The sequence below is a fragment of the Arvicanthis niloticus genome, chromosome 23 (genome assembly GCF_011762505.2).
Source record: "Arvicanthis niloticus isolate mArvNil1 chromosome 23, mArvNil1.pat.X, whole genome shotgun sequence".
In the NCBI taxonomy this organism is placed as follows: domain Eukaryota; kingdom Metazoa; phylum Chordata; class Mammalia; order Rodentia; family Muridae; genus Arvicanthis; species Arvicanthis niloticus.
The window spans coordinates 16,411,331-16,439,095 of NC_133430.1; the positions used below are offsets into that span (position 1 = coordinate 16,411,331).

The 27,765-nt window shown below is 47.5% G+C and overlaps 1 protein-coding gene across 2 annotated transcripts in view; it reads right to left on the reverse strand.

The window, feature by feature from the left end:
- Positions 1-27,765, reverse strand: part of Slc24a4 (solute carrier family 24 member 4) — a 135,085-nt gene that overhangs the window by 105,960 nt on the left and 1,360 nt on the right. For both annotated transcript variants that reach the window (XM_076921360.1, XM_076921361.1), the window contains exon 2: positions 26,614-26,724. In XM_076921360.1, the coding sequence (XP_076777475.1) occupies positions 26,614-26,724 (111 nt within the window). The remainder of the gene's footprint in view (positions 1-26,613; positions 26,725-27,765) is intronic.

Sequence of the window (27,765 nt, forward strand, 5' to 3'; positions counted from 1 at the left end):
GAACGACTGACACCGGGATGGACACCCTGCCCTCTTCCCACCTCTGGAGCTCATCCTTTCATCCTCTCTCAGTTGACTCTAGCTCCCCTCACCTGCTAGTCCCCAGCCACCCACCTTCAGGCCTCACAGAGTGGCTTTCCCCTCAAACCCCCCTTTTCATTCCCTCTTTGGCACAAATGTCACTTTGTCAGTGAGGCCTTTGCTGAAGAGCCTAGTGAGATGCCAGCGTGCTGGGTCTCCTCACTCTGCTCTCTTCTCCCAGGAGGAATAGCGCTCAGGGCCTTGCTAGTCAACATGTAAAATCTCAGGGAAACACACACACACACACACACACACACACACACACACACGATATGTCTGCAGTCAGGGGCTGCACCTCATCAGAGTCCCCAGATCCCACAGGCACAGGCTGACTGCCCTGTCAGAAAGGCATGTGTGCTGAGAAGTCCACTTCCACACACTCTTGGGCAATGTGTTTGTTTTCTTTCCCCTCTACTGTAAGCATCATGGGTAGGCATTCAACTGTCTGAATACCACTGTGTCTCCAGAGAGAAAAGTACCCACATCACTGCATGCACGTCTCTGATAACAAACAAATGCACAAGTCATAAGTAATCCAGGTCAGTAATGTGGAGGCTAGCACAGGGGCTGGACATACCTCACCAGGGGGCAGGTTGGCACCCTGAGGCCCCAGCCCCAGCTCTGGATTTCCCACAGGCAAATCCCTGTGACCAAGCTCACGAGAGGGCTACAAAACCCAGGCAGTTCTCTCAGTGGGTAACTGTGGGGTAGCTCCAGACCTAGAGGGCTATGGCAGGTGCAGGTGGGACAACTAGCTACTTTAGATACCTGAGCCCTTTCCTGGCTACCCTAGGCTGACCCCTGAGGAGTCTGTCTGTCAGTCTGACCAAACTAGCACCCTTTCTAACACCACCAAGCTCAAGCCAGGAGAGACTGATCAGATGTCTGCAAAGAAAAGGGTCTGGACCACAAACAGCTGGCAGAGTGGGAGCCCACGTGACACAGACAGGAAGACACTCAGCACCCATCATGAGTAAAGCAGGACTCAAAGCTCCACCATGTCTGATTCTCCTCCCACTACCACCAACATGGGTGCTGGACAACCAGGCTCTCTCTTCCATGGAGGTAGGATGAGGTTGCTAACCAATGGGAACTTAACTCAGGACCATGTGATACTATCTCTGGGCCAGGGATTGCTGTTTCTGGCCTACTCATTGCTCATTGGTTCTGCTCTCTTCTGGGTGGCAGCATCAGTGTAAACGTATGTGGATCCCTAGGGAGGCAGGAATGACCACAGCCCATAGCACAGCAGAATCTGGGTGGGAAGAGGGGAAGGGAAGGCCGACTCCATTTTATTTATGATCAGGGCTGGCCTTCTGAGGTTGGAGAAGGAACACACTAAACAACACCAGGATCAGGCTTCTCACCACAGCAGGAAACTCCTGGGTTATGATACACCTCACACTCTGTACACACTCAGGTTGAATCTACCTTCTCCGGTGTGCCTGGGGACAGACGGGATCTAGATTTTGGATGTTTCTGGACTTTGGAATGTCTGTGTAGAATTTTTCAGGTGAGCATTCCCAGATGGGTGAGTCTGAAATCCAAAGTATTCCAAGGTCCAGAAAAAAAATTTTTTTTTGTTATACTTTTTATTATTTAAAACAATTTTAAATGTAAATATATTTTGATGTTTTCCTCTCCCCCCAAGTCTTTCTAGATCCCCCCCATTTATCCAACTTTCAGTTTATTCTCAAAAAACAAACACCTAATGCAACAGTAACCCGCCCAACCAAGAAAACAAAATAGAATGACCCCCTACACACATTTCATTTATGGGGGGTCCACCCTCATGATCTACTTTTCAGACTCTCCACTTCCAAATGCCACCACCCTGAGGGTGGGGGCACAAACATTTGGCTCTTTCTGAGTAAGCCAAGATGACTGGCCAAACTCCACAGACCTACTTCTTTCTCACGAACATCAGCTGCTCTGCTAATTTGAAGAATCGGGTGGTTTTTCTGGTAACTTAGGACAACCATCAGCATAGTAGGGGCTAAACATGGACATGCCCGGATGCCTTCAATATCACTTGAGATGGATGGATAGATGGATGGATAAGCTGAGGGAGTTTGAAGATCATCTTCACTTAGGATAGACACCTGCATCCTGGGTTCTTAGCATGGTACCCAAAGCCTGATCTCCAAATGGTTCTGAGTTCCAGCCACGGTACAGTGAACCTGACTGTGGGTGAGCCACATGTTCGTGCATGTGTATGATTGCTGCTCAGGATTGAGGGGTACAACTGACCGCTCTTGAGTCTCTCTCTTGCAGGTTTTATTCAGAGTACTTGAAAGTACGGGTGCAGTGCTGAGTTTCCATCTGACTTACTGAAGATCAGATATCTGTGTGAGACATATTTTCCTCTCTCTCTCTCTCTCTCTCTCTCTCTCTCTCTCTCTCTCTCTCTCTCTCTCTCTGTGTGTGTGTGTGTGTGTGTGTGTGTGTGTGTGTGTGTGTGCACGTGGGTGCCTGTGGAAGCCAGAGGTCAGATTCCAGTGTTTTTTGAGACAGGTCGCTTACTAGCGCAGGACTCACCAATTAGGCTAGGTGGGCCAGCTAGCTCCATCTCCCCAGTGCTGGGATGACAGCTGTGCGCCACTATGTCCAGCTGTTTTTACATGGGTTCTGGAAGTAGCGCTTAGGTTCTCTTGTTTTCTCAGCAAGTGATTTACTCACTGAGCCATCTCGCCAGCCCCTGCAACACACTTTCTCTATAACCTTGTAGCCAGGGTTCTGGGAAGCAGCTGGTCCTGACTCCTGCTCTTAAGGAGCTTCCCCCAGCCCCCAATCTACCTGCATTATTGATGGCACAGGTTAGTCAGCGGTAGCCATTGTTCTATACTGACTGTGTCGGATGAGATGTTAGCAGGTTCCATACAACATCCATCTGCCCGCAGTCAACATGAGTGAATTCATTCTGCTCACCTTGGCAAGTTTCCATAGCGATCTTTGCTTTGCAGGAAAGATAATGTCTGTGGTCAGCCCCTAGGTTCCTCCGTCCAGTGTCTGCCAGGTGAAAAGGCCAAGATCTTCCCTGTGGGACCCATTGGGTGGCTCATCCTCAAAGCCACAAGAGTTTCCATTTAGGGAGACACTCATTTGCAAAGCTCTCAGATGCCAGTGCTGGCAACAAGGCTCTTATCTTAGCTACAGGCAACAATTGAAAACGGGAGTCATTAACACGTTCTAGTCACCCCTGGCCATTAGGTCCTCAAAATTTCAACACAAGCTTACACTCACACCAGATGTGGTAGTACATGCCTTTACTCCTAGACACAGGCAGGCAGATCTTTGTGGGTTCTAGGCTATCCTGGTCTACAGAGCAAGTTGCAGGCCAGCCAGGGGATACATAGTGCGATCATGACTCAAAATAAATCCTTCTTGGGGTAATGGGTGAGCCCTGTGTCTCAGCTGTGCAATGTCAGCTCCTTGACTGTGGTCGTGTCTTGGAGTTTTCAGAAATTCTGCCACTGGGGAATGGAAGTAAGAAAGACAAGAAAATGGAAGTATTTTTTTTTTCCAGTTGTGTGTGAATCTGCAATTAGCTCAATTTGAAAAGTTCAGCCTAAAGAGACTGAAAAAGGAAAATGCACTTTGTTCTCAGGAAATGCCTGCCAGCTGCTTTCCTTAGATAATGGGAACCTGGGGGTGCTGTCAGGACGCAGCAAGCCAGCCTCTCGCCAGCCTTCCTACCTGGAAGAAAGGCTCTGTGATGGTCCATTTGATAGGCTTCCCTGAGCTGTCACCATGAATGGGCCTTTTCCCTTGTAACTGGGTCATAGCCCACCCTTGGCCTTCTATCCTGAGTTATCTTCCACTCCCACAAATCACTCATTGCAAGCAATAAGCACCAGACTCCACATCTCAGGGTCTCAGGCTCCAGAAAGCCTTCACCAAAACAACTCTTAAATAAAACTTGGAGAAACACAAGGGCATGAATAAAGCCTTTACTTAGTTTGACTCCCAGAGAGAAAGTGGACCCACAGAAGGAAGCAATGGTCAACCCTGAAGCAGTCAGTGGCTAGTTCTGTTTCCGATGGTGAGTAGCATGGAGCTGGAGAAGGAGCCCCAGGCTGTAGAAACTGAGAGCTTTGTGACCTCAGCCTGGTGTTAATAAAGCTTTATTGTAACCCATTCATTTACAGATTCACTCTAGAATAGCCAAGTTGAATGGCTGCTGCAGACTACACAGTCTATGTTCTCTTTACAGAGACAGTTGATTGACCCTGAATTAGAGCAAACTTTGGTATAAAAATATTACCAAGTCAGTGTTTCAGAACAGGTCACTTGCTTAGAGCTTAACTCACTTTTATGAATCCAAATGTCATTCTGTACCTCAGCTCCCATTGGCATCTCATGAATAAGGAGACAGGGGGTGGGGGTGGGGTGGGAGGTTCTTTCTGAAGAGTTGGTTCTTACCCTTGCATGCTCATCTGGGGACAGCAGGGATGTACAAGCAGCCCTGGCGCTTCATCTGTTCTTTTTAAAATAAGAAGAACCACTCTGCCAATGAGATAGCTAGGCACAAGGCATAATTCTTCAAAAGTGTGTGTGCCTGTGTGTATGTTTCAAATGCACAAGTGTCTGGAAGTCCCCAGGCACCACGCACTTATACTTTGAGACAGGCTCTCACTGATCTGGAACTCACAAATCAGGCTAGATTGACAGGCCAGCAAGATTCGGGATCTGTGAGCTTCCTACTCTTGGGTTCTAGGGCCCAATTTCAGGTCCTCCTGCTTGCTCTGTAAGCATGTTATTGATTAAGCTGTCTCTGCAGCCCTAAAAGTATTTTTGTAATACAAATAGCTCCAAATGGTTTGACAGCAGAGTAAAACTGTCAAAGGCCAAGTCACAGTGTGGAGAAGTCATGCTCAGACAGGCCTGATGCTCAGATGAAGCTCTAAGTCTCAGTGAGAGATTTTTGTCTCAATATTATAAGATTGGGACCAGAGATATGGCTCAGTGGATAAGATTGCTTGCTGTACAAACATATGAACCAGAGTTCAAATTCCTAGTACTCACATCAAATGCCAGGCATGACCACGAGGCCATGTCATCAACCCCTGTGCTGTGGTGGGGGAGGGGGCAGAGGCAAAAGAATCACTAGGACCCACTGCCTACCAACATCACTCCAGGTTGAGTGAGAGACCCTGCCCCATAGGAATAAGGTGGGTAGGAAGTGAGGGAACACGTCATGGGCTGCTCTCCTCTGTTCCTGCTCATGCACACACAGGTGTGAGCACCTGTGCACATAGGTATATACACTCACATCTGGACACCCCCCCACACACACACACAAACACAATGTATCACATCACTACCCTATAGCACCCTGACTGAGAGTTACCATTAACTCCCTGGGATAAACTAAGACTGATAACGGGTCCTGGGATTAGTGTGCCCTTGCTTTTTTACTACGAGCGGATCTCTTCCTAAAGCATTGTCATTGTTTATGACACTTGTTTCAAGGGATTACAAAACTAAAAATCTGCACAGCTACATGAATGAAGTACACGAGAAGCAGGATCCAGAGGAGCTAGCCTAGGCAACCTTGACCTGGAGGCCATTCTTTACCATGGTCTTCACCTCAGTGGAGGTGATCCTGAACCTGTCCATCCAGAATCTTCTAGAACAAGGGTGGTTACACCCCAACCCAGCCCAGCTCAGTGGTTCCTAACCATGGCTTCATGCTCTGGCCAAGGGAGAAGTTTACCACCCACTCAGACTGCTCCTTGTCCAGGATTATGATGGGTCTGAGAACCGGGGGCTTTCCAAAGCTCCCAGGTAACGATGGATCAGCCACCACAGAGAACCACAGCCCAAGATACCAGTTCATGACCTCCAGGATCATTTTCTCCTTTCACTGGAGACATCACCACCACAAGCAACCACTGTGGTTTTAAATCACAGCTGGAAGACAGACCCTTTCCATTTTTAAGAGGATGGTTTCATTAGTGAGCCATCCCTCTCTCCTGAGTTCAGCTTTTATCCTGATGTGTCATCTGGGAGATGCTCCCATCCTGACTTCAGTCACCCTTTCCCAGGGATAGCACTGATTCATAGGTTGTGTTTTGCTTTGTTTTGGAGACGGAGTCTTAAGAGTAACCCAAGCTGGCTTCGAACTCATGCTTGTCCTCCTGTGCCCCAGGCTACCAAGTGCTAGCTAGGGTCACAGATGGGAATCTTCACACCCTGCTGTAGTACTTTCTAGAACACTGCATACACTATGAAACCTAGATGTGTTGTGGATGTAGAGACCTGTGATGTTATCAGTGGGCAGAGAAATTATCAGAATGAGTTCCCTCTGTGCTGACCACACCTGGAACAGACCAGGACAGGCCCCTTCAAGGCCTTCATAATTCCTGTCCCTTGGCCAGACATATGAAGTCCAAAGTCCACATAGTCCATTTCTCTGCCAGATAACAACACAGTTCTTTCAACTGTCTTTGGGTCCCAATAGCATCCAAGAGGCATTCCCAAACATCCCACAGCCCTGCAAACTCATCTTGGTAACTATCTTATTATCCACAGTTTTCCTCATAGTATTTGTCACTGACACAAGATATGCATTTACTTGTTTGCATATTTATTTTATTCTCTGCTTCCCTGCACTAAATCTAACTCTCAAAAGCAAAGGCTTTATTCACTATTGTCTCTCTAGTGCCTGGAGCATGTAAAGGGGGGGGGATTTCCTGAATCATACACACACACACACACACACACACACACACACACACACACACACCTCATTAAAGCCATCACCCTCAAATTCTCATCCCCACTGTATACACATAAGGAATCTGTGGAACAGAAGGGTTTGCAACTGGCTTGCTGGAGGCCAGTGTGGGAGATGGCAGAGCCATGCTTTAACAGAACCAGGCAGCACACCCCATACTTCTTTGCATATTTGGGAGGGGAGGTACCACCATGCCTGGCTCAGTCTGCTCTCTTAACCATGCTTCTAGATGAGGAGTGACTGACGAATGACTGGTGTTCTGCTGACAGATGTGAAGGGCTGTCAGTGAGACCCCTACATATGGACACTTGCATTCTGCTATGGGGTACAGTACACTTGAAGGGCTCACCCTCACAGCCATCATTCCGTTCATCTCAGACAGCCTCTTCACACCTCCATCCCCTCAACAAGAATAGCAGCGGGACCTTGAGAGATTTCAAAGCAGAGTGAGAACTTGAAGTCCACCCAACTCCTGGCATGGCTCCCTAGACTTCTTGCTTTGCTTGTACAAACAAAGGCTGCAGTTTGGATAGAGGCAATGCTAGGACACTTGGTAGGGCAGCCAGAGTGCACACTGGGCCAGCCTATCCTCCCTGCCAGTCTGAAGAGGGCTCCTCTCCTGAAAGAAACCATCCTCACCCCCATCAATCCCTAGGCAGCTGCCACATCTATGTCACTCTAAGATTCAGTCTTTGAATTGGACCCTCCCTACCTGTGTAAGTAGAGTTAGTAGTAAGTCAATGCAAATGACAGCACAAGCCAGCAGGGCATTGGGGCCTGCGCTTCTTCTCCTCATAGTATCAAAATTACCCCTACCTTCAAGGCCAATCCTTCCTGGAGACCACAAGGAAAGTTTTCTTGTTCCTCCGAGTTGAGGAATGGTTTCTTCTGCTCCCTGGGTATACAGATATACATGATACTATCCATATATTTCTCAGTTATGGTGCTTCCCGGTTTAACTTTCCTATCAGGAGATGAGTTAGAATCCCTGAACAGGAAGCTTATCTCCTTACCTGAGCCATCTCCACACAGCTTTAAGGCAATGCTCATTTAGTGAGTGGATGAGTTTATGGAGAACCAGTCTTCCATTTGATTTAGAGATTATGTATGGTGTGGAGGGGCTGTTGAACAGCTACATCGTGAGCGATGTTCACGACGTCAGATCCACCTCTCCTCCCCATCTCCCTGAGCGTTCCTCGGGGTGAGCTTTGTTCTATTCATCTGCACTTGCTGAGCTGTTACTTACATCAGAGGTGCTGGGATTTCTTGGCTAAATAACAAATAAATAAGCAGATGCCTGAGCAGACTTCAGCCCCAGAGGTGGGAGAAGAGAAAGGAAAGTGGAAGCTGACTGGCCTAGGAGGCCAGAGAAGCTGAGCTGTTTAGAAAAATCCAGCCTCCGGGATTAGCTGTTCTTGAAAGTAAGTATCACTCAAGGCTATGGAGAGTGACAGTAAATGTCTGATAAGTCTGCAGGCGCTCCTTACTGTCTGCCAACTACTCCTAAAAAGAGACACCAGGCACTACAGTTCCCTGACAGCCAGCAGGCAGAAGGCGGAGCTCAAGATCTGACTGCAAGGGAAAGTGTGATGGGGTTCCCGAGGCAGTGGGAAGAGGACATTTGGGGTGCACGCGATTAAAATGCTCATTTACATGTATAGAATTGTCAAATAATAGATAAAAGATATTCTATTTTTTAAATGATCTGGAGGACTGGAGATGGCTCAGCAGTTATGGGCACTGGTCACTCTTCCAGGGGACCGGGATACTGTTTCCAGAACCCAGATGGTGACTCACAGTCATCTGGAGTGCTACTTCTAGGGACCAACGCCCTCTTCTGGCCTCTGTGGACACTGCATACACACGAGCCATATCTAGTCCTCCAGATCATATTAAAAATAGAATATCTTTTATCTATTATTTGACAATTCCATACATGCATACACATAGATATGCCTGCAGGCAAAACACCCTTTCACTCAGAAATAGCTTTTCCAACCACAGAAAGGGTGCATAGAGGGATGGAAGAGGAACCATCATCAAATCCCAGTGAGCAGACATGAAGAATGGTTTTGTCCTGGCCTCTCAGGGGCTCACAGATGCTCCTTATGCTCTCCTGACCTCATCTAGCTGAAGGCAAGAAGGGAGAAGAGTGGGAAATGTTGGACAAGACCTACATAGTGGAAAGGCAGGCTGAGCAGGGCCAGGAACAGTGGCTCAGGGTTTCAGAGCCAAGTGCCAGATGACAAGCCCTGACTACCTGCAGCCCCACAGCCCTGGAAGCCAGGCCCACCAGCCCAGGATCCCAAACTCACACACTTATCAAGAATGCGATGTTCCCACTCCGTGGAATTTTATGGCTGGTACAAGGAAATGTTTGTAAGAAGACATGCATGCAGCACCCTGATACTTAACGGAGGAGTAGCCAGAGCTGCCAGCACAGGCACTAGAAACTGAGGTCATCACGAAGCCACAAACTGGCCTTCTTTTAAAATGTCTGTTGTTGGGGACACTAAGCAAATCCAGTACCACCGAGCTACATTTTTAAATTTAATATTTAAATTTGAATTAAAAGCCAATTTAAAAACTTTAAAAGGAGACAGGTCTTTCTAGCTTTTTTTTTTAAAATGTAGGTTCTGGGGGTGGAACCCAGGTCTTCCTGCTTGCACAGCAAGTATGGTATTGGCAGATTTTCCTCCCCATCAAAATTCTTTGAAGGGGGCTATTGTTAAGGACCAGTGATCACCTTTGCTATTGTTCTCTCGTCACTCCCTCTGATGTCACACATCACAATGGAGGACACCAGCTCTGGGAATCTTTGCCAAACACATGGGTCACTCACTCCAAATGGAAAAAGAATGATAACCACAGTCCACTGCCCCATGACACTATGGTCAGAGACATTGCACTGGAAGGGGGGTTTCTCATCCTAGGCTGAGCAGCCTGCCTGAGGACTGGTTACTAAGTCTGAAGGGAACATGTGGGCCCCGTTACCATGGGTTCACCAGCTCCGCTCCTGCAAACTGTGCTCAGGGAGCCAGGAAACAGAAGTCCCCAGAGTGCCCAGAGGAAGTGGTAAAACATTGCTAAGATCTAGCACTTGCTTTAATGGTGGGGGGGGGGGGTCTTTACAAAAGACCCCAGCATCAGACACCTCTAAAGGGCAATCAAGTCAGAAGGCTTCATTTAGAATAAAAGCAGACTGCTTTAGAAGTGATAACTGAAGTTATTCCCCACACTCTCAAACATCTAACCAAAGTGAGCTCAGATATTGTGATGCCAGACAGGCTGGCAGACCACTAAATAGGGGCTCTGGAGTCAAACCGCAGTGAGGTAAATCCCTGTCTCTAGGGAGGGGTGCCATCCATGAGCATGGGCTGTGTGGTCAGAAACGCTAGGCTAGAGACTCCAATCTCCTGAATTCTAAGTGACAGCAGATGCCACCATCCTTGTTGAGGAGTGTGAACTCTGGTGTTTTCGGAGCCTTACAAACAAAAACTCATCATCCACATAAAAAAACAACTCTTTGAAGCTGCAGCCAGTCCTGCATACAGTACAGAGTCTGGTCCCAGTACAGAGAAGTGGATCCTGGTGTGGGTGCTGGCTTGCATCCTGTCATGTACATCTGCTTGGTGATTTCATGTGGATACAGACCCATTCCTGGTTGGGTACTCCCTATCAGACAGGACTCTCACAGACTCCTTAGCAGAAGATGGATTTGAGGAGCCAGAGGCAAGGCTGTTGTTGATGTCTATCCATCCCTTAATCCTGCTAGTTCCATCTTTGCCTCCCTATACCCCTGATAGACTGTGGCAGGAACTCCAAGGCAGTCAGAGGCTCTGGATGAGGGGACCCACCCAGGAAACAAGTCACAGGGCATCCTGGGATTCAGTTATTCCCAATTCTTGATCTGAGCTTGAACTGCTGATAGATTGTGTCAGAAAGCATCTCCCAACCTGGGGCCCCTCAGAACATCACCTAGGAGACTGAAATACTTGTGTCCTGGCTCTGACCATAGAGGGTCTGAACCAGTTGGCCCATGGGAGAACCTAGCATAGATATTTTTATCTAGCTCACAATGACTCTATGGCATAATCAGGGCCAAGAATCTCAGCTAAGGACCTATGTTCCCCTGGCAAAAAAAAATGTTTAATATTAAGTTTATAAAAATGTATAGTAAAATTTATTTCATATACACATTCACAGTGGTATTATTCAAAACAACAAAAAATAGAAACAACTAACCATGCCTTAGATGAATAAACAAAATGCAATTTGTGCATACAATGAAATAGCATTTAACCGGAGAAAGGAAGGAATCTCTGGGGCTGGGCAGATGTCTCAGAACAGAAAGTGGTTGTTTTACAAGCATGAGAACCTGAGTTCAGTTCCTAGAACCTATATTAAAAGCTGGATGCTGTGGCAAGTACTTGTAATCCCAGTTCTGGAAAGGCAGAGGTGAGTAGACCCATGGGGCTCTCTTCAGCCAGCCTCATTCACTTGGAGAGTTATAGGCCAGTGAGAAACTCTGTCTCAAAAAAAAAAAAAAAAAAAAAATGACTCTGGCCAGGGTAGGGTTGACACTTGAGGAATAACTTCAGAGCTGACCTCTGGCCTGCACACACACACACACACACACACACACACACACACACACACACACCTTTTGCCCCTGACACACACAATTACAACAAGGAGGGATTTTTGACACCTGTTACAGCATAAATGATCTTTGAGGACATTATGGTACAAAGGTGAAGCCAGACACCAAAGGGCAAATATTACATGGTCCTACCGATAAGAGCAGTCACATTAAGAGGCCCAGAGAGTCTGAAGGCAGTTGTCCTGGGCTAGGGAGGGAAGTGGAGATCACCGTTAATGGGCACGGAATTTTGGGTTACAAAGATGAAAAGGTGACAGACATGGATAGTGGAGATGGTTATACCACAGTGTGAATGTAGCACACTCTCTAAACTCCACCCTTATACACAGTTAAATGTATAGAATTAATTAAAATGTATAGAATGTAATTAGAATGTCTACTTTTACTGTTTAAAGGTTTCTTGACTGCGAAACATCTCAGGACCTTGAATATATTTCTGTGGTTCTGTCACCAAGAAAGGCTGACTCTACGGTTTTGTCCCAAACTATTTGCTTATGGAAAGTACCTCAAGGAAGGGATAGAGACAGGGGGACATCGTCTTGTAGACCAAGAGGGCTCCTCAGAGAAGCTTGGGGGATACCAGAGTAAGCTTCTCATGACCAGCTTCTAGCATTGAGCTCCAGCAAAGTGTGGGTCACAGGACTCAGCAGACAGGAGGCGCAAGCTGCCAGGACTCATGCCAGGCAAACCCTGCAGACCACTGAGGGAGAAGAAAGGAGGCCAAGCAACTTGCTCCAGGCTACACAGATCACTGACAGATCAGGATCACAAACCCAGAGCAGACCGACTACACCGCCACTATCCAAAGTGAGGCTGACCTCCAGACAGGCAGCCTTGGGGTACCTGGGAACTGGGCAGTGGTACAGACACCCTGCATCTGCATTTTAGCAAGGGCCCGGGTGAGCATGTCCATTAGTGGGACATGCTGCCTTCCTCTGTCTCCCCTCTCCACAACACCCCCACCCCACCCCAGCCATCTTCTCTCCTGACCCTGTAGTTTAGTTGTTGAAGATGCATGGTAGGCCAGGTGGAGATCACAACATCTTTCCCCGTGTGAGGCCTGCAAATGAAGAACATGTTAATCCCCACCCCCTTGCTTCTTCCTAATGATATGGGTCAGCCAAAGTCTACAAGTAATTTAGCTTCTTGTCACAATACATCAAACTGGAATATTTGCCAGCTAAGGAACACATAGGCAAGGTTTAGATGATCAAAGAATTTCAAAGCAATTCTTTGCAGAGTCTACCCAATCCTGGGACCACAGAGGAATCACCTCGAATTACAGAGTGAAAAGATACCGAGCTGCAGCTAGCCTACCCTACTGGTTCCCTCCCCCCAATAAAGCCCCATGCCCTTCCCTAGCTAAGCAAAGCCTCCTGGGTGATGGGCTTCCCTGGGGTTTTCTAGAGAAGCTGAGAAGCCAGCGTTTTGTTCCAGAAGCATTTTTTTAGCAGAGGAAGCTAACCCTTGGTTCTGCTTCTCCTAGGCCTAAAGATTCCCTAGGTCCTCGCCCTGAAGCCAAGTGAATTGTTGTAAGGCAGGGCTAGGAGCCGGTTCTCACAGTCTTCCTTCATGGGGCCTCAGCCAGAGCCGATTAGCTTCTCTAATCTTGCTCATAAATCATTCCATCTTCTCCACTAATCGTCTTTATCAATGTACCTGTGAACCCCTGGGGAACTTCTACCCCTTTCTAGAACCAGGCTTCCCTTAGATGAAGGCATTTTGAGGTGGCGATGCCCATGAAGACGTTTCAGTAAGGAGTCAGGGAACCCTCTCCCCAGGAGTTCATCTCTAAATAAGTTCAGACACATGGCTACCAGGCCTCACAAATGAGGCTCGATTGCAGCCACCTTTCCCCCAAAACACATGCTTGTGATGGATCCTCCTACAGGAAGCTACCAGCTCCTCCCGAAAAGATTTAGCAGTGCAGTGGAATAAGGCAGAAGATGCAGAGATGAGAACCCTGACAGGCAAGGTCCTCATTGTTATGCTTAGATTTCATAATTTCCCTTGTGGTTTAAAGGGCTTCTCACATTGCTTCCAAAAGACATTCCTGCACAGTGGTCTAAGGGGGACAACTATGGAAGTAAAGCCTGCTGGCATAAAAAGTATAATAAGTGGGTCTGGAGAGATGGCTCCACAGTTAAGAGCACATACTATTCCTGTAGGGACCCAAGTTCAGTTCCCAGCACACACCTGTACCTCTAGTTCCAGGAGACCTGATACCTCAGGAATCTAAGGGTACATGTGCTCATGTGTACAAACCCACACTTAAAAATAAATGTTTTTTTTTAAATTATAATAAACTGGATATCCACACCTGGGAAATGCCATGTGTCGGGAGCATACTGTTAGAACAACCAGTGCTCCCTCTCCATGATGCTTCATGAGACCGACACTTCAATCGTCCCCAAATCTGCCACCCATCTGCCCAGTGTAGGAGGCAACAATGATCTTTTCTGCCCTTCAAACCTCCCATGATGGGAGGCAAGCAGAGTCCCAACTTCAGAGGCAGCACAGAGGACCAGTCACCATCGGGCCTCCGTGGCCAAATGCAATATGACCAGCTGCCTCAGGCTCTGCTCACTACATGTTTCCCACTATGATGGGCACTGTGCTCAGACTGTGGGCCACAGTACATCCTTCATTCTTTCAGTTGTTTTTGTCAGGTGTTGGGCACAGTGAAGAGGAAAACAGGGAAGACAGGCAGGAAGGCAAATCTAAGCCCGCTGAAAATATCTCTCTTACCCTTGGGTCTCTCTGGCCTTCCTGTAGCAAGAATGTCCCACCACCCCATCTGTCCAGACAACAGCCATCTTCAGCAAGGGATAGCTAACCGATGTATCCTCTTAAAACCTCCCATCCACACCAGATGCTTTCATGTGCCATTCCAGATTGTGGGGAATGAAGATATGCTGACCTTATCCTTCCAGCCTGAGGATAAGGATGCCTTTCCTTAGTTCCAGCATCCTCCAGTATCCTGACATAGATGCCCAGGGAATGTCTGTCAGAGGCACACTTTGTAGTATAAGGTAAAACTCAGGCAATGTGTGTGTGGGAAAGACCTTCACTGTTTCCCTTTTCACTGTGACAGATACCTGATGAAAACAACTTAAAGAATGAAGGGTGCATTAGGGTCCCCACAGAGAAGTCTATGAGGAAAGGGAGGGAGGGAGAGAGGAAGGAACTTCCTTTGCTCCCATCTCAGAGGGAGGTAGTGTTATGGACCACAGATGTCAACAGTGGTACAGCTGACAAGTCTACCCAACAGATTCTGCACATATCGCTCTATTTAACGGCACCCTACACAAGACTATTATCTTTGCCTAAATTTCCTTACAATAGCATGGAATAGTTCCAATTCCACTTTCTTTTGTCAAATCCAAGGCAAAGAAAGCATATTCAGCACAATGTTAAGGGGCTAGGGTCAGGGTGCTCAGATTCAAGTCTGAGCTAGAGACCTTGGAAAAGTTATTTAGCCCCCTTGTATCTAACTTACATCTTTGGAAAAATGGAAATGAGGATGCCACCCTACTGCCCTACAGCAGGAGTGACCAGGATTGACAAAGGCGTGTGTGTCAAGTGCTTAGAACAGTGCCTGCCTTCTTACCTTCAAAATCTGCCTTCCTGACCCCCGGTCCTTCCTTTTATGTGATGTTTTCCATGGCCCTGATACTGAGGACTACACCAAGCTCTTAGCACTGTGCACATTACAGGTTAGTTCCATAGGTTTCTACCCTCCTAAATAGAATGGATGTTCCCTGGAGGCAGGGTCCATCCTTAGGAAGCTGGCCCAGTTTACAGTCCTGCAGCTATATTACAACACACAGATGACTTCTTACTCCAAAGAAATGACCCAGGGGACCACCTCCTCGGGGCCATTTTACATACATGTAGATACCTCAGTAAGCACACGTTACTGACTGGAATCAGCTGGTGTGGGATCTGCCAAACTCTCACTGGACTGGAGCCCATAACTGAAAGTCAGACATTTGTAGTTTGGATGAAATTAACCAATGGTGGACACACTGGGGCTAGCATGCAAACAGATGGTCTAGCAGACGGCTCTAACTTTCCGACACTGGGAATGATGTTATCATCTATAGAATTCACAATCAAGAACCATACACATAGACCACATGCCACCACCACCACCACCACCACCGCCCTCCATAAAGTTTGAAGTAAATTTAGGATTGTATAACTGTCGTTGGCTGCATGGGTCTTTATCTTTCCACTCTAGCTATACACGAGATCAGTGAGGTCTTTGCTTTACACAGGGTGGCACATTTTCACCAAATCCTAGTTATAAAAGGGTCGATTCTGAAAGGTCCCGAATAATTGGTTCTCTCTGTGGCAGGGAAGAGGGTGGTCTTGAGAGAGATGCATTAATACCCTGAGCAAGTGAGCGTGATCACATTTACACAACACTTCACACTGAGGCCACAGAAGCCAGAGGGATACCCTGTGCCACTGAGGCCACAGAAGCCTGAGGGATACCCTGTGCCACTGAGGCCACAGAAGCCTGAGGGATACCCTGTGCCAGCATTCTGCCCATTTCACAGCCAGGAAACCAAGGCTCAGATAACCAGTGTCCTCTACAAACTCTGGGCAGTCAGTGTCAAAGCATAACAAATGGTCTCTGAGCTCTGGTTTCATTTCTCAGGGATCACATGACCCATAGAAGTTCCCAGATTTAGAACAGACCTACTAAGGACCATTGCAGGACACAGTCTGTATTGTCTTGTGGTCATCCCTGCAAAATATAACAGTCCCGCTCTCCAAAGAAACTGTAGCAAGCCTAGAGTAGGGTATTTGTTCTTTGGGATAGGGGTGTGAAGCTCAAAATAAAGCCGAAACTCAAACACATCTCTCATATGAACACATGTGGTGCTCACAGCCTTGTAAGGAAGGGACACACACACACACACACACACACACACACACGCCACATGTGCATGGTGTACCACTTCCTGCACACCAGTCATGGTTCCAGACTTGAGGCTATAGCGATACATCCACACACAGAACCAACCTTGCCCCTTCCCTCAGGCTAGGAGATAACTATTGTTCAAGGTCTCAGAACTAGGAGCTTAGAGACCAGAAGGCTTGTCTCTGGAGTTATATTCTTAATCCTCAACTTCCCTTTCATGTCTGTCCCTGCTCTACCCCATGGAATGCACAAGCTAGATGAGAAAGAAAGAGAGGCCATGTCTGTGGGGCACAGCTCCCCAGTGCACAGAATGAAGGGGCCTATGCAGCCAGTTACCATATACTCCAAGTGAGTTTATACCTTAGTCTCAGAGGCAAGGGCAAAGTGCATCTGGTCCCTGCCTTCACGGAGTTGAAAGGCTGAAGAGTAAAGACCGGCAAATGCCGGTATCATTTCATTTGCAGCCTGCCATGAGCTCTCATTCATGGGTCCAGCATAGACTATGAACTGGGATGAATATTTCTCCTAACTGACTGGCTGCTGGGAACTAGCTGGCAACTTCATCTGGCCCCATGGCGTATACATACCCAGCCCCTACCCCTTTTGCTACAAAATATTAAAATCAAAGTCATCTGCTTTGGCCTCACCTTAACTGCTTGACAACTCCCTGAAGCCTAATTACTTTGCTACTGTGCCAGCACTCCTGGCCGCTGTTTGTTTTCTCTCTCCCCTGGGTCAGTCATGCAGTGAGCCTTTGCTGGTAAGCATTCCTCCAGGTATGGACATGATGCTGTGACTTACAAAAGCATCTGCTTAGCTGTCGTTCCGTGCTGTCATGTCCCTTTGAGGACAGGCTCCTTCCTTCAAGTCTCTACCCCTTTGCAGCAAGGATTGGGTCCCTTGGGCTCAGAGCTTTGCACGGAGCCAAGCAGGCAGATGGACATCTAGAAATGAGTGTTGTGTTGCTGCAGTTGCTTTAAGTACAGGGCCAGGGCTGTGCATTTACTGAAGTGTTAAAGGAAGCTACGGGGCTATAACTCAACAGGACAGAGTCCCATCTGCCAAGGGAGGGCTCCCATTCCTTCCTTCTCAGCCACCTACCCTAGGAGGATATCCCCAACGTTCCCAAGAGAAACGCTGAAAGAATCCATCATGATTATCTGTCTTTTTTTGTAGTTTTAAGGTGAGATGCTATGTTCCAGGACTTCATTAATAATGGGCCATATCAAACACAAAATTCCCATCTTAAGCCCGTGACTCCCGTGTGGAATCGCACGGCGAGATTGCTCCTACCGGAGGCAGCACACGGCAGTGCTTACTCATTCCCATTTTTAACCCAGGCAGGAACGCTTCTCAGAGCCGAGCAGGAAGCCGAGTGGGCGCACTCTGGATTGCGGGAGGTCTGAAAGTGGAGTCGGGAGCTAAGGATCTGCATGTCAGAGGGCTGCAGATGGCATAGCGAGGAGCAAGGTTTGATCACAGATGGCCACAATCGGTTGGATAATGGAAAGACTGCTTTTTTACTGCAAACAAATCAGTATCAGAACCATACCAAGAAGCAATTTGATGTTTGCTGCTGCCAGGGATCCGCACACCTAGTTCCTCAGAGATGCATCTAGCAGGGATGGGCTCACTTTCCTATCTTGTCTTTTCTACCCCCATTTACTATAACTAGAGATCAGAATATAGGCTCAACACCCTCCTCCCCTACTCCTTTTTAAAAAAGATGTATTTATTTATTTTATGTATATGAGTACAGTGTGGCTCTTCTCAGACACACCAGAAGAGGCCCTTGGATTCCGTTACAGATGGATGTGGGTTCTGTAAACTGAACTCGAGACTTCTGGAGGAACAGTCAGGGCTCTTAACTACTGAGATATCTCTCCATACTCCACGCCCCCCAAGCCCACTTCGTTTTAAAGTCAAGGTTCTATATAGCCCAGGCTAGCTTTGAGTGGACTATAGAGCCAAGCATGACCTTGAACTGCTGCTCCTCCTGCCCCCACCTCCTGAGTGCTGAGATTCAAGCATGTACCACCACACTCAGTTTTGTGCAGTGCTGGGGAGAGAACTCAGAACCTCAGGCGTGCTAGGAAAATACTCTACCAACTTAGCCACATGTGGGGAAGAAATCTCGCGGGCGGGGGGGGGGAGAGGGAGTCTGGTGGCCGGGTCCCACGGCGGTCTGGCAACAGGGTCCCGGGCGGGCTTCCCATGCCACCAGCGGAGGGTCCCACATTGGTATAGCCACTGCGGGCTGGCGGTGGGCGGCTCAAGTTTTCAAAGGCTGGGAACCTGGCAGTGGAAGATCAGGTGACACGTGGAGTGTGGTTTTCCAAAGCTTTTATTGTTCATGACATGGTAAATGGATGTAGGTGGTATGCGCTTCCCCGCCAAAAGCCAAGGGAGCAGGACTTTTATAGGGAGGGGAAAAGGGGAGGGAATAACTTAATTAGCTATGCCCCTGGCCTTTTGATAATTCATTAATATTTAAATCTCTGGAGGTGGAGACCTCTACCTGTGCTACATGATTGAAGGTTGCAGGTTAAATGGAGTTACTTCGTCCAAGGCCCAACAGCCACATCCCTAGACCACATTTTATCAGCTGGTTCCAGGAGAGACTTCAATGGCAGCCAAACCACTTAGTATGAATCAGTAATGGAGGACACACATCTAACAGAACCCACAAAGGAGGATGAAGTGAATGCTGAAGTCGACTGAGACTTTGATTAATAACAATGTATAAATATTAGTTCATGTGTGCAAATGTAACATTCTAAAGCTAGGCGTAAATAGCTATGTGTACACTGCTGGAGGGCCAGGACCAGGTAAGTGGCTCTCCATATTTTTTGTTGTTGTTTGTTCAAGTTTTTTTCTATAAACCTAAAACTTCTCTAGAAAAATAATTATTGAGTATACTGAGTATACTCCCCCCACCTCTTTTTTTTTTTTGTTCTCTGGGTGGCTTTGGTCTTCTCATCGGCAGAACAAGAGCATTAATAGCCCCTTTGTAAAGAGTTCTTAGAAGAAGAGATACAGAGTCTACTCAGAATGTGCCCAACACATGACGCCCCAGGGCAGCACTACCATGTGCTAGGTACCACTTAACAACTCCACCTGTCAAGTGGCTTAAGTCTCGTGGCAGTCTAGTGGGTAGAAACTTCTATTATCCTCATTACAAAAGGGAAAACTTGAAACTTAAAGATGACACGACTTGTTCAAGGTCACATCACCAGTAAGAAGTTAGCTGGGACTCAAACCCTAGGCCTGCTTTCACCACACAAATGACTAACTCCAAGATGTGCAGACACAAGCCTTTGTTAGCTCCTGGAAATCTTAACTAGCCGTCATGACCTCTTTTTGTTCACAGTAAGAGAGGCAGAAAGAGCCCAAATGCCAGCAGGTAGAGTCTTGGTGCTGCTGACATTGGAACCCAAGCTTCTACCTCCCAAAGACTTGGACCCATTTGATCCTTTCCCACCCACCAAGCAACAAAAGGTGGGTGTTTAGATGACAAATGCCTGTCTTCTCCAGCCCCCCCTTGTGATCAGGCTGCTGGCTCTACCACAGCCCTGTTCCTGTAGCCTGTGCCTGGTGCCTCCCCACACAATCCTGATGTACCTTTTGCAGTTCTGGTTTCCTCCTCCTCTTTCTTTCTCATGCTTTTTGCACCTCTGATGCCTGCACGGGCCATCTATGAGACCTATTGCTGGGGTACTATCCAATGACTTCATGTTTGCTTGATCCAGCTGTGTACCAGCTACCGTTGGCATGCCCCTCCCATCCTTACCCTGTCACATACTTTCCTTCACACCTGCCTCCAGCTCTACCCAGTACAGAAACAAAAGCAAGGGTAGAGTCACAAAAGCAAGTGGTTCACAAAGCATCCTCCATCCAAAGCCTGCACCAGTTTGCTCTGCTTCCCTGAAATGCTACAAGGCCCTTCATCTTCAGCCTGGTCCTCCCAGCCTTGCTCTCAAGGACACACAGCCACCAGGCACTTCAGAGTGCTCTGCAGGAGGGCTGAAATCCCCCACAGTAACAACAAACCCACCTCCTCTCTCCTTTGCCTACTTTTAAAAGATGCTAGATGCCAGAAAACTGCAGGATGACAGAGCTGGAAAAAGGGGCACTCACTCAAACTCAAATGAGGGGTTGTGTGGGGATAAGGACAGGAGAAGCCCTGCTAGGCACAGTTTAAAACAAAAACAAACACCCAAACCAAAGTAGGAAGTAAACATTTTTTCTATGTAAAACTGTTCCAAGATAAACTTCAGAAGTCTAAATCCTTGAGGATAAGGTACAGCAAACTCTGAAATGTTTGCTTCCACTAGACAAGAGCAAATGCTTGGTAAGGGGCGTGGCTAGCTCATACTCACCCCAATACATCAACAAATGGCTGCCCGGTGCTTGTAATGCCCCAGCTCTGTCTCATGACCAGAGACAGCGGGTGAAAACCCAAGTGTGCAACTGTCCTATAATACAGGGTAGAGGGTGTCTTACATGCCAAACGGCAGGTTAAGGACTGATGCAGGTAATGTGTATCATCCTAGTGAGCCTGTGAATCAGATGTAGTCATCACCCCTGCATCCTATGCTGCACATGGGAAAGCTGAAATGCACACTGTGGCTTCAGACAGCAAACTAGGCTTTCATTGTATAAGCTCCAGAACAGTGGTGAGCAATAGGACAGTGGGCAGAAGAATGGACACTTGTGAGGGGCTGGAACAAGACACTATGACAGGCACCGGTTTGGGGGTCTACTTAACGCCTGGGTGGACATGGACAACCTTTAGGATGTTGCAGTGATGAGCAGAAACCCATGAGAGATAGGGACAGGGAGGTCATGAAGCCTAGAAGCCTTAAAAGTTGCCCATGCAATGCTCCTGTCACTCATCCTGATTTCCAAGTCAGGCCTTGGCATCTGCATTGCCCAGGAAGTGTCTCTTCTTGCAGGCCAGGCTTGAGAAGAATCATCCTTAAGCATTCCAGGTGCTACCACCAAGAGGGGCCTGGAAACTTGTTGGTTCCCTCTGTGGACTGAATGGGCTCCATGGTCCCAATCCTTACATTCAAGCCACAGATCTCTATATGAGAGTATTGGGAGGCCTCTGGGTGCATGAGATAGGGATGAGGATTAAAGGAGACTATGATGGTGGGTTCCTATAATGGATTAGTGCCCTTATAAGAAGAGGGGGAGGAGGAGGAGGAAGAAGAGGAAGAGGAAGAAGGGAAACAGAAGGAAGTTCAATAGTTTTCTCAATATCATAGGAACATGCCACACAGAGGCATCTCTCTCTAAGGCAGGCAGTCCTCACCAAGATACCAGAAAAATCAGTAGCTCCATCTTTAACTTTCCAGAGGGCAGAGTCACTAACGCAAGTGGTTCACAAAGCATCCTCCATCCAAAGCCTGCATCAGTTTGCTCCGCTCCCCTGAAATGCTACAAGGCCCTTCATCTTCAGCCTGGTCCTCCCAGCCTTCCTCCCAAGGACACACTGATCTGTGAGAAAACATCTTTTTAGCCACCTAGCCTGAGGTATTTTGTTATAGCAGCCAGTGATAGACTCAAGGTCCCTGCCATTCATCACTGTGGCACAGGTTTGGGCCATGCCGACCTAATGACTTCTGTATTGCTTGCTCTACATAGACCAGGGTATCTCAACCTATGAGCCACAACCCAAATGACCCTTTCAAAGGGTCACCTAAGGCCACAGGAAAGCACAGATATTTACATTACAATTCATAATAGAAGTTAAATTACAGTTTTGAAGTATTAACAAACAATCTTTTGTTGGGGGGGGGGTGTCACCAAAACATGAGGAACTGTATTAGAGAGTCACAGTAAGATTGAGAACCACTGGTCTAGACTATGAAAAGAAATATCTAAAGCCTGGAGTCTAGATCATGCCTTCAAGTCTCTGAGGGAAAATTACAAATTTTCTATTGACATCATTGACCAAAATTAAGTAATTATTTTTATTTCCCTATGTGTATAATAAATAAGCAAATACTTTGGAAAATTACTACATTAAACCAAGTCTTGACTTTTATTAAACATTCACAAGTGATTTTTCAATGCTGGGGTGATTAAAGGCAGAGCCTTGTACATGATGGCAAATACTCTACACCTCCAGCCTAACATTCAAACTCTGATCAACCACCTACCTGCAAGTGTCCTGCAACACTCTAGGGTAGGGCACACTGGTATTTGGTGTACACCCAACTCACTGGGGACCTTGTTAGGATTCTGTTCTAGCAGGAGAGAGAATGAAACTATATTCCTAGTAGGGTTGTCATGATGGCCTACTATGCATTCTGGGCCCCAGCCTTGGTAGCAGCAAATCTGACTTCCTCTTGCAAATACCACTTACGCAGAGACTCTGCCACATTTCTGAACTGCTAACCTGAAGCCCCAGTCCACCTTTATCTTAGCACTAGCCCAGGATGAAAGCTTTGGGTGAACATCTATCTGCTCCCCAGGTGCCCAACAGGTGATCAACAGGTGTCAGCTACACTTATACCCAGATGTTGGGCACACAGATTCTCACATTCCCAGCAACATTAACCCTTAAGTGCCCAGCCACACTGACTCCCAGGTGCACACTGACTCCGAGATGCACACTGACCTCCAGGTGCATACTGACCACCAGGTGCACACTGACTACCAGGTACATGCTCACTCCCAGGTGCATGCTCAATCCCAGGTGCACACTGACTCCCAGGTGCACACTGACTCCCAGGTGCACACTGACTACCAGGTACGTGCTCACTCCCAGGTACACGATCACTCCCAGATGCACACTGACTCCCAGATGCACACTGACCTCCAGGTGCACACTGACCACCAGGTGCATGCTCACTCCCAGGTGCACACTGATTCCCAGGTGCACACTGACCTCCAGGTGCACACTGACCACCAGGTGCACACTGACCGCAGGTACACACTGACCACCAGGTGCACACTGACCGCAGGTACACACTGACCACCAGGTATACACTGACTAACAGGTGGAGGTTGGGGAAGCAGCTTTGTTTGTTGGCTCTGAATGCTCAGCCCATAACTGAGGCAGCACCCAACTCTCATCTAGCCCACATAGTTAACTTAGGATCATCATGTAGCCAAGTCAACCCAAGCCAACAGAACGTGTCTCAGGGTTCAGATACACTCTTTGCAACAATCAGAGCCTGCAAGGACATATGAGTAGCTTTTTGAACTGCAGAGATGGCTCAGTGGTTAAGAGTTCTGGCTGCTCTTCCAAAGGACCTTGGTGCAATTCCCAGCACCCACATGGCGGCTCACAACCATCTGTAACTCCAGTTGCAGGAGATCTGATATCCTCACACAGACACACTTGTAGGCAAAACACCAATTCACATAAGAAGGAGTGGCCTTTTGGTGACCATCCTCCCATGCTAGAACACAACTGAGTCCTAGAGACTGGACAAAGCTGAGGTACAGACACCTTTTAACCTCCGAGCCCGGTCTTGCAGTTACCAAGCTAATCACTTTCCATGTTTGCTAAACTCAGTTGGGAAGGTTTCTGTCACGGAGACAAAGGCCAACCTCGTCTATGACTACACAGGACTCCAGCAGGTCAGTTCCTCCTCCAGTGTACACCAGAAAGGAAGTGTCTCCTACAGAACTGACTGCAAGTCTCTGTGATTCTTCATTGTTATATGGCTTTTCTGGGTCAAGATTCTTGTCCACTCTACTTGACTGTAAGCTACTTAATGGCGGAGGCTGCCTCTTGTAACCTGCTTGGATTCCACAGTTTGTGGGCAATAGTAACTGCTTGCTAAGATAAAAAAAGGAAGAAGAAAGGAAGGAAGGAAGGAAGGAAGGAAGGAAGGAAGGAAGGAAGGAGAGAGAAAGAGAGAGAGAGAGAGAGAGAGAGAGAGAGAGAGAGAGAGAGAGAGCAGAATGGGAACCCCCATTTGGCTTTGGAAGATATGGGAGTGGGAATGGGAAGGGCATGGCCCTTGGGGTGGTTTGAATGAGAATGGCTCTTTCATTCAGAGTGTTTACTTTGCCCCCACATTGGTAGAACTACTTGGAAAGAATTAGGATGTGTAGCCTTTTGAAGGTGTGTCATGGGCTGGACTTGAGATTTCAAAAGATTCATGCCATTACCTACCTCCCCCCGTGTGTGTGTGTGTGTGTGTGTGTGTGTGTGTGTGCGCGCGCGCCTCCTGCTTGTGGATCAAGATGTGAGCTCTCAGCTGTTACTCCTGCCATGCCTTTGCTCCACCGTCATGGACTCTCTGAAACTGTAAGCCCAATTACATACTTTCTCTTATAAGTTGTGCTGGCTACAGCAATAAGAGTAGCTGAGACAGCACCAAAACTCAGTTGACTCAGAGATGAGACCTTTAGGAGCCACTGAACTGACCTTTATGTCCCCATCTTTGCAAAACACCACAAAGATTACTGTGTGTCAAGATGTTGCTTTTATTACACCATCCCAATTGCTAGGTCCACTATGGATATAGTCAGCACAAAGTACAATTTGAGTGTCAATTACTGCTAAAGACATGGATGGTTTCTCTCATTTCCCTCTCCGCAAGTAGACAAAGCCAGTCCTTCCCGTGGGAGAGAACACACTGCCTTAAAGTCCACGGCTTAACATGTGTTCATGATTGAGTAAATGCCCCTAGTCGGGAGGCAGATCAGTGTGTGTGTGTGTGTGTGTGTGTGTGTGTGTGTGTGTACCACTGCCTATGGGGTCACCAAGATGATGGGATGATTCAGGGATAAATGTGCAGCTCAGTGGGACTTACAAACGCTGCTTTGAAAGTCCTCACTATTCACCCATACACCAAAATCCTTCTAGAAGGCCTCCAGGGAAAGACAGGTTCATGGTGAACAGAAGGAGACTTAGAGCAGGGGTTCCCAACCCTCCTAACACTCTGACCCATAGCTTCCTTATGTTGTGGTGACTCCCAAACATAGTTATTTTCATTGCTACGAAGTAGCTGTAATTTTGATACTGTTAGGAATTATAATGCAAATATCTGGGTTTTCTGATGGTCTTAGGTGACCCTTGTGAAAGAGTCATTCAATACCCAATGGGGTCGAGACCCACAGGTTGAGAAGCACCATCTCAGGGAGCAGCGCACATGAAGCCCAACACACAGTCTAGGCACGCAGACCTGGGTTCTGAAGCCAGAGTTGGCACTAATGTCACTGTGTGACTTTGAGCATCTTGTGTCTCCACCACATAAAAAGACACTGCCTTCTGGAGGCTGACATCAGAAGCCTGGAGCTCTGCACCCAAGCCTACTCCTTTGCCTGGTGGCTCCATCTCCTACACACAGTCCTTTGCAGAGATTCTTCAACAACCCAGAGTAGGCAAGCACCATTCTGCCCACGTCGCAGGTTAGAAATCCCAGAAAATAGCATGATTTGCCCAGAAACTCAATAGAAAAGCCATCTATAACAACATCTCCTACCTCCTGAATTCTTCACTCTACTGCATTCTTTTCACAAAGACTCCAAGAGATAGATCCAGAACAAATGCCTAGACGTGCCCTATGAGAGGCCTGAGCAGACATCACACATCTCTGCCAACAGGTATACTCCCTCCTTCTGAGAACTGTTTTTGCTGGTTTAAGTGAAGCCTGGCTGCAGCAGGATAGATCAAATGTTACCCCTGGGATCCTACCACCCCACATACCCTAGTGAAGAACATTAAAAGAGTTCCCAGGACAAGCACAACCCAACTACCCAAAGATGTCCATTAGACAGAACAGGCCCAGCAACTAACCTAGAGTCCTCCCTTCACTGGCCTGGAGTGCTCCCATCCTGGTAGGTCATCTGACGAAGAAACCCACCACGCAAGCTATGGATTCATTGTCCCAAGGGGACTATCAAATGCGCATGTCGAGCAAAGGGAGAAATGACAGACACCAGGGCAAAGACAAGAGAGCAGGAAAAAATATAACGCCTTTAGAACAAAAGATAACATTTTTAGACTCTCGAATGTGACCTTCGTAGTTGCTGGATAAAGAAAGCGCTTGTGTTGCTTAGCAGCGTGGCTGACGAATGTCTATAGGTTTCATTTCAACACCATGCAGCTCCCCTTTCTCATTCAGGTTCCTAAGACCGTCTTTCCCAGGACTGGCTGGATCTGTCCACATAAGCATCAAACCCAAGCTGGGGTTAAATGCTTGCAGGGAAGGGGAGAGCATGCCTTACCAGGATCTGTGCAGTTCTTAGCCAGCGGAGTCCCATTTATTGGTGCCATCAACTTTCTATTTCGCCACGTGTCTGGCAGAACGTGTTTGCCAGCAGAAGTTGTTTTGTGGCCTGGATTGGAAAAGAAAACAAGTCACAGATATCATCAGGTCAATGTAATTCTTGAGTTCTCAAACATGACCTATGCATCTAGTTAGGTCGGCACAGACATTGGGTACGTATTTTTATTATTTTTCTTTAAACGTATCAGTGGGGAGGGGACAGGATGCACTTGAATGCAGGTGTCCACAGAGGCCAGAGAAGTCAGATCTGCCCGGAGCTGGAGTTACAGGTGGTTGGGAGGGCACTGAAGAGGGTGCTGGGAATTGGCCTCAGGTCTTCTGGAAGAGCAGTAGATGCTTTTAACCTCGAGACATCTCTCTAGCCTCGGGTTTGGCTCTTTAGAGGCACCTGTAGTGAGTGCTACAGTCCTGGGCAGCATGCTATCTATCACCTGCTTACAAACACTAACCTGCTTCCTGAATCTAACCCATTGTTTCTAGTCTCACAAGGTGTGATGTGATCCGACCTTGGACAAGACTGAGCTGGTCTCAGCTCTCTCCACCTCCACACAACAAAGGATTACATTAGGAGCATTAGATACTTTCTCAGTGAACTTGCTCAGGTGGTCCCCACAGTTAGATGCTTAAATTTGTGGGCTCAGCAGGCTAATGGTACATGGCTAGGTATGCAAACACATCACCCAGGGATCTGCTCGAAATGAAACTCTGATTCAGTAGGTCCCAGGTAGAGATTGAGACACAGTATCAAGGTCCAGGTCATCACGCCGTGGTCCAGGGGGTCACACAGAGCCATATCAGAGAAGGCAGGTATGCCCCTGAGCAGAGATAGTAGCATGGGAAGCAAACTCCTGATCCAGCAAATACAAATAGTTCTGGCTTTCAGACTACACCTTAACTCTTTACCTGTCTAGATGTCTGACGTTTCAGCTGGGTAGCAATACTTCCTCCAGAATGCCCGCACCTCACAGCCCCTCTAGACACTTTGTTATTTCTTGTGTTTAATTGTCCAATTGCAAAGCACTGGGTATGGAGGTGTTAAAAATAAACTTTCTGGATTTCTTTAGAAACGAGCCACTCTCTAGCCTTCTAC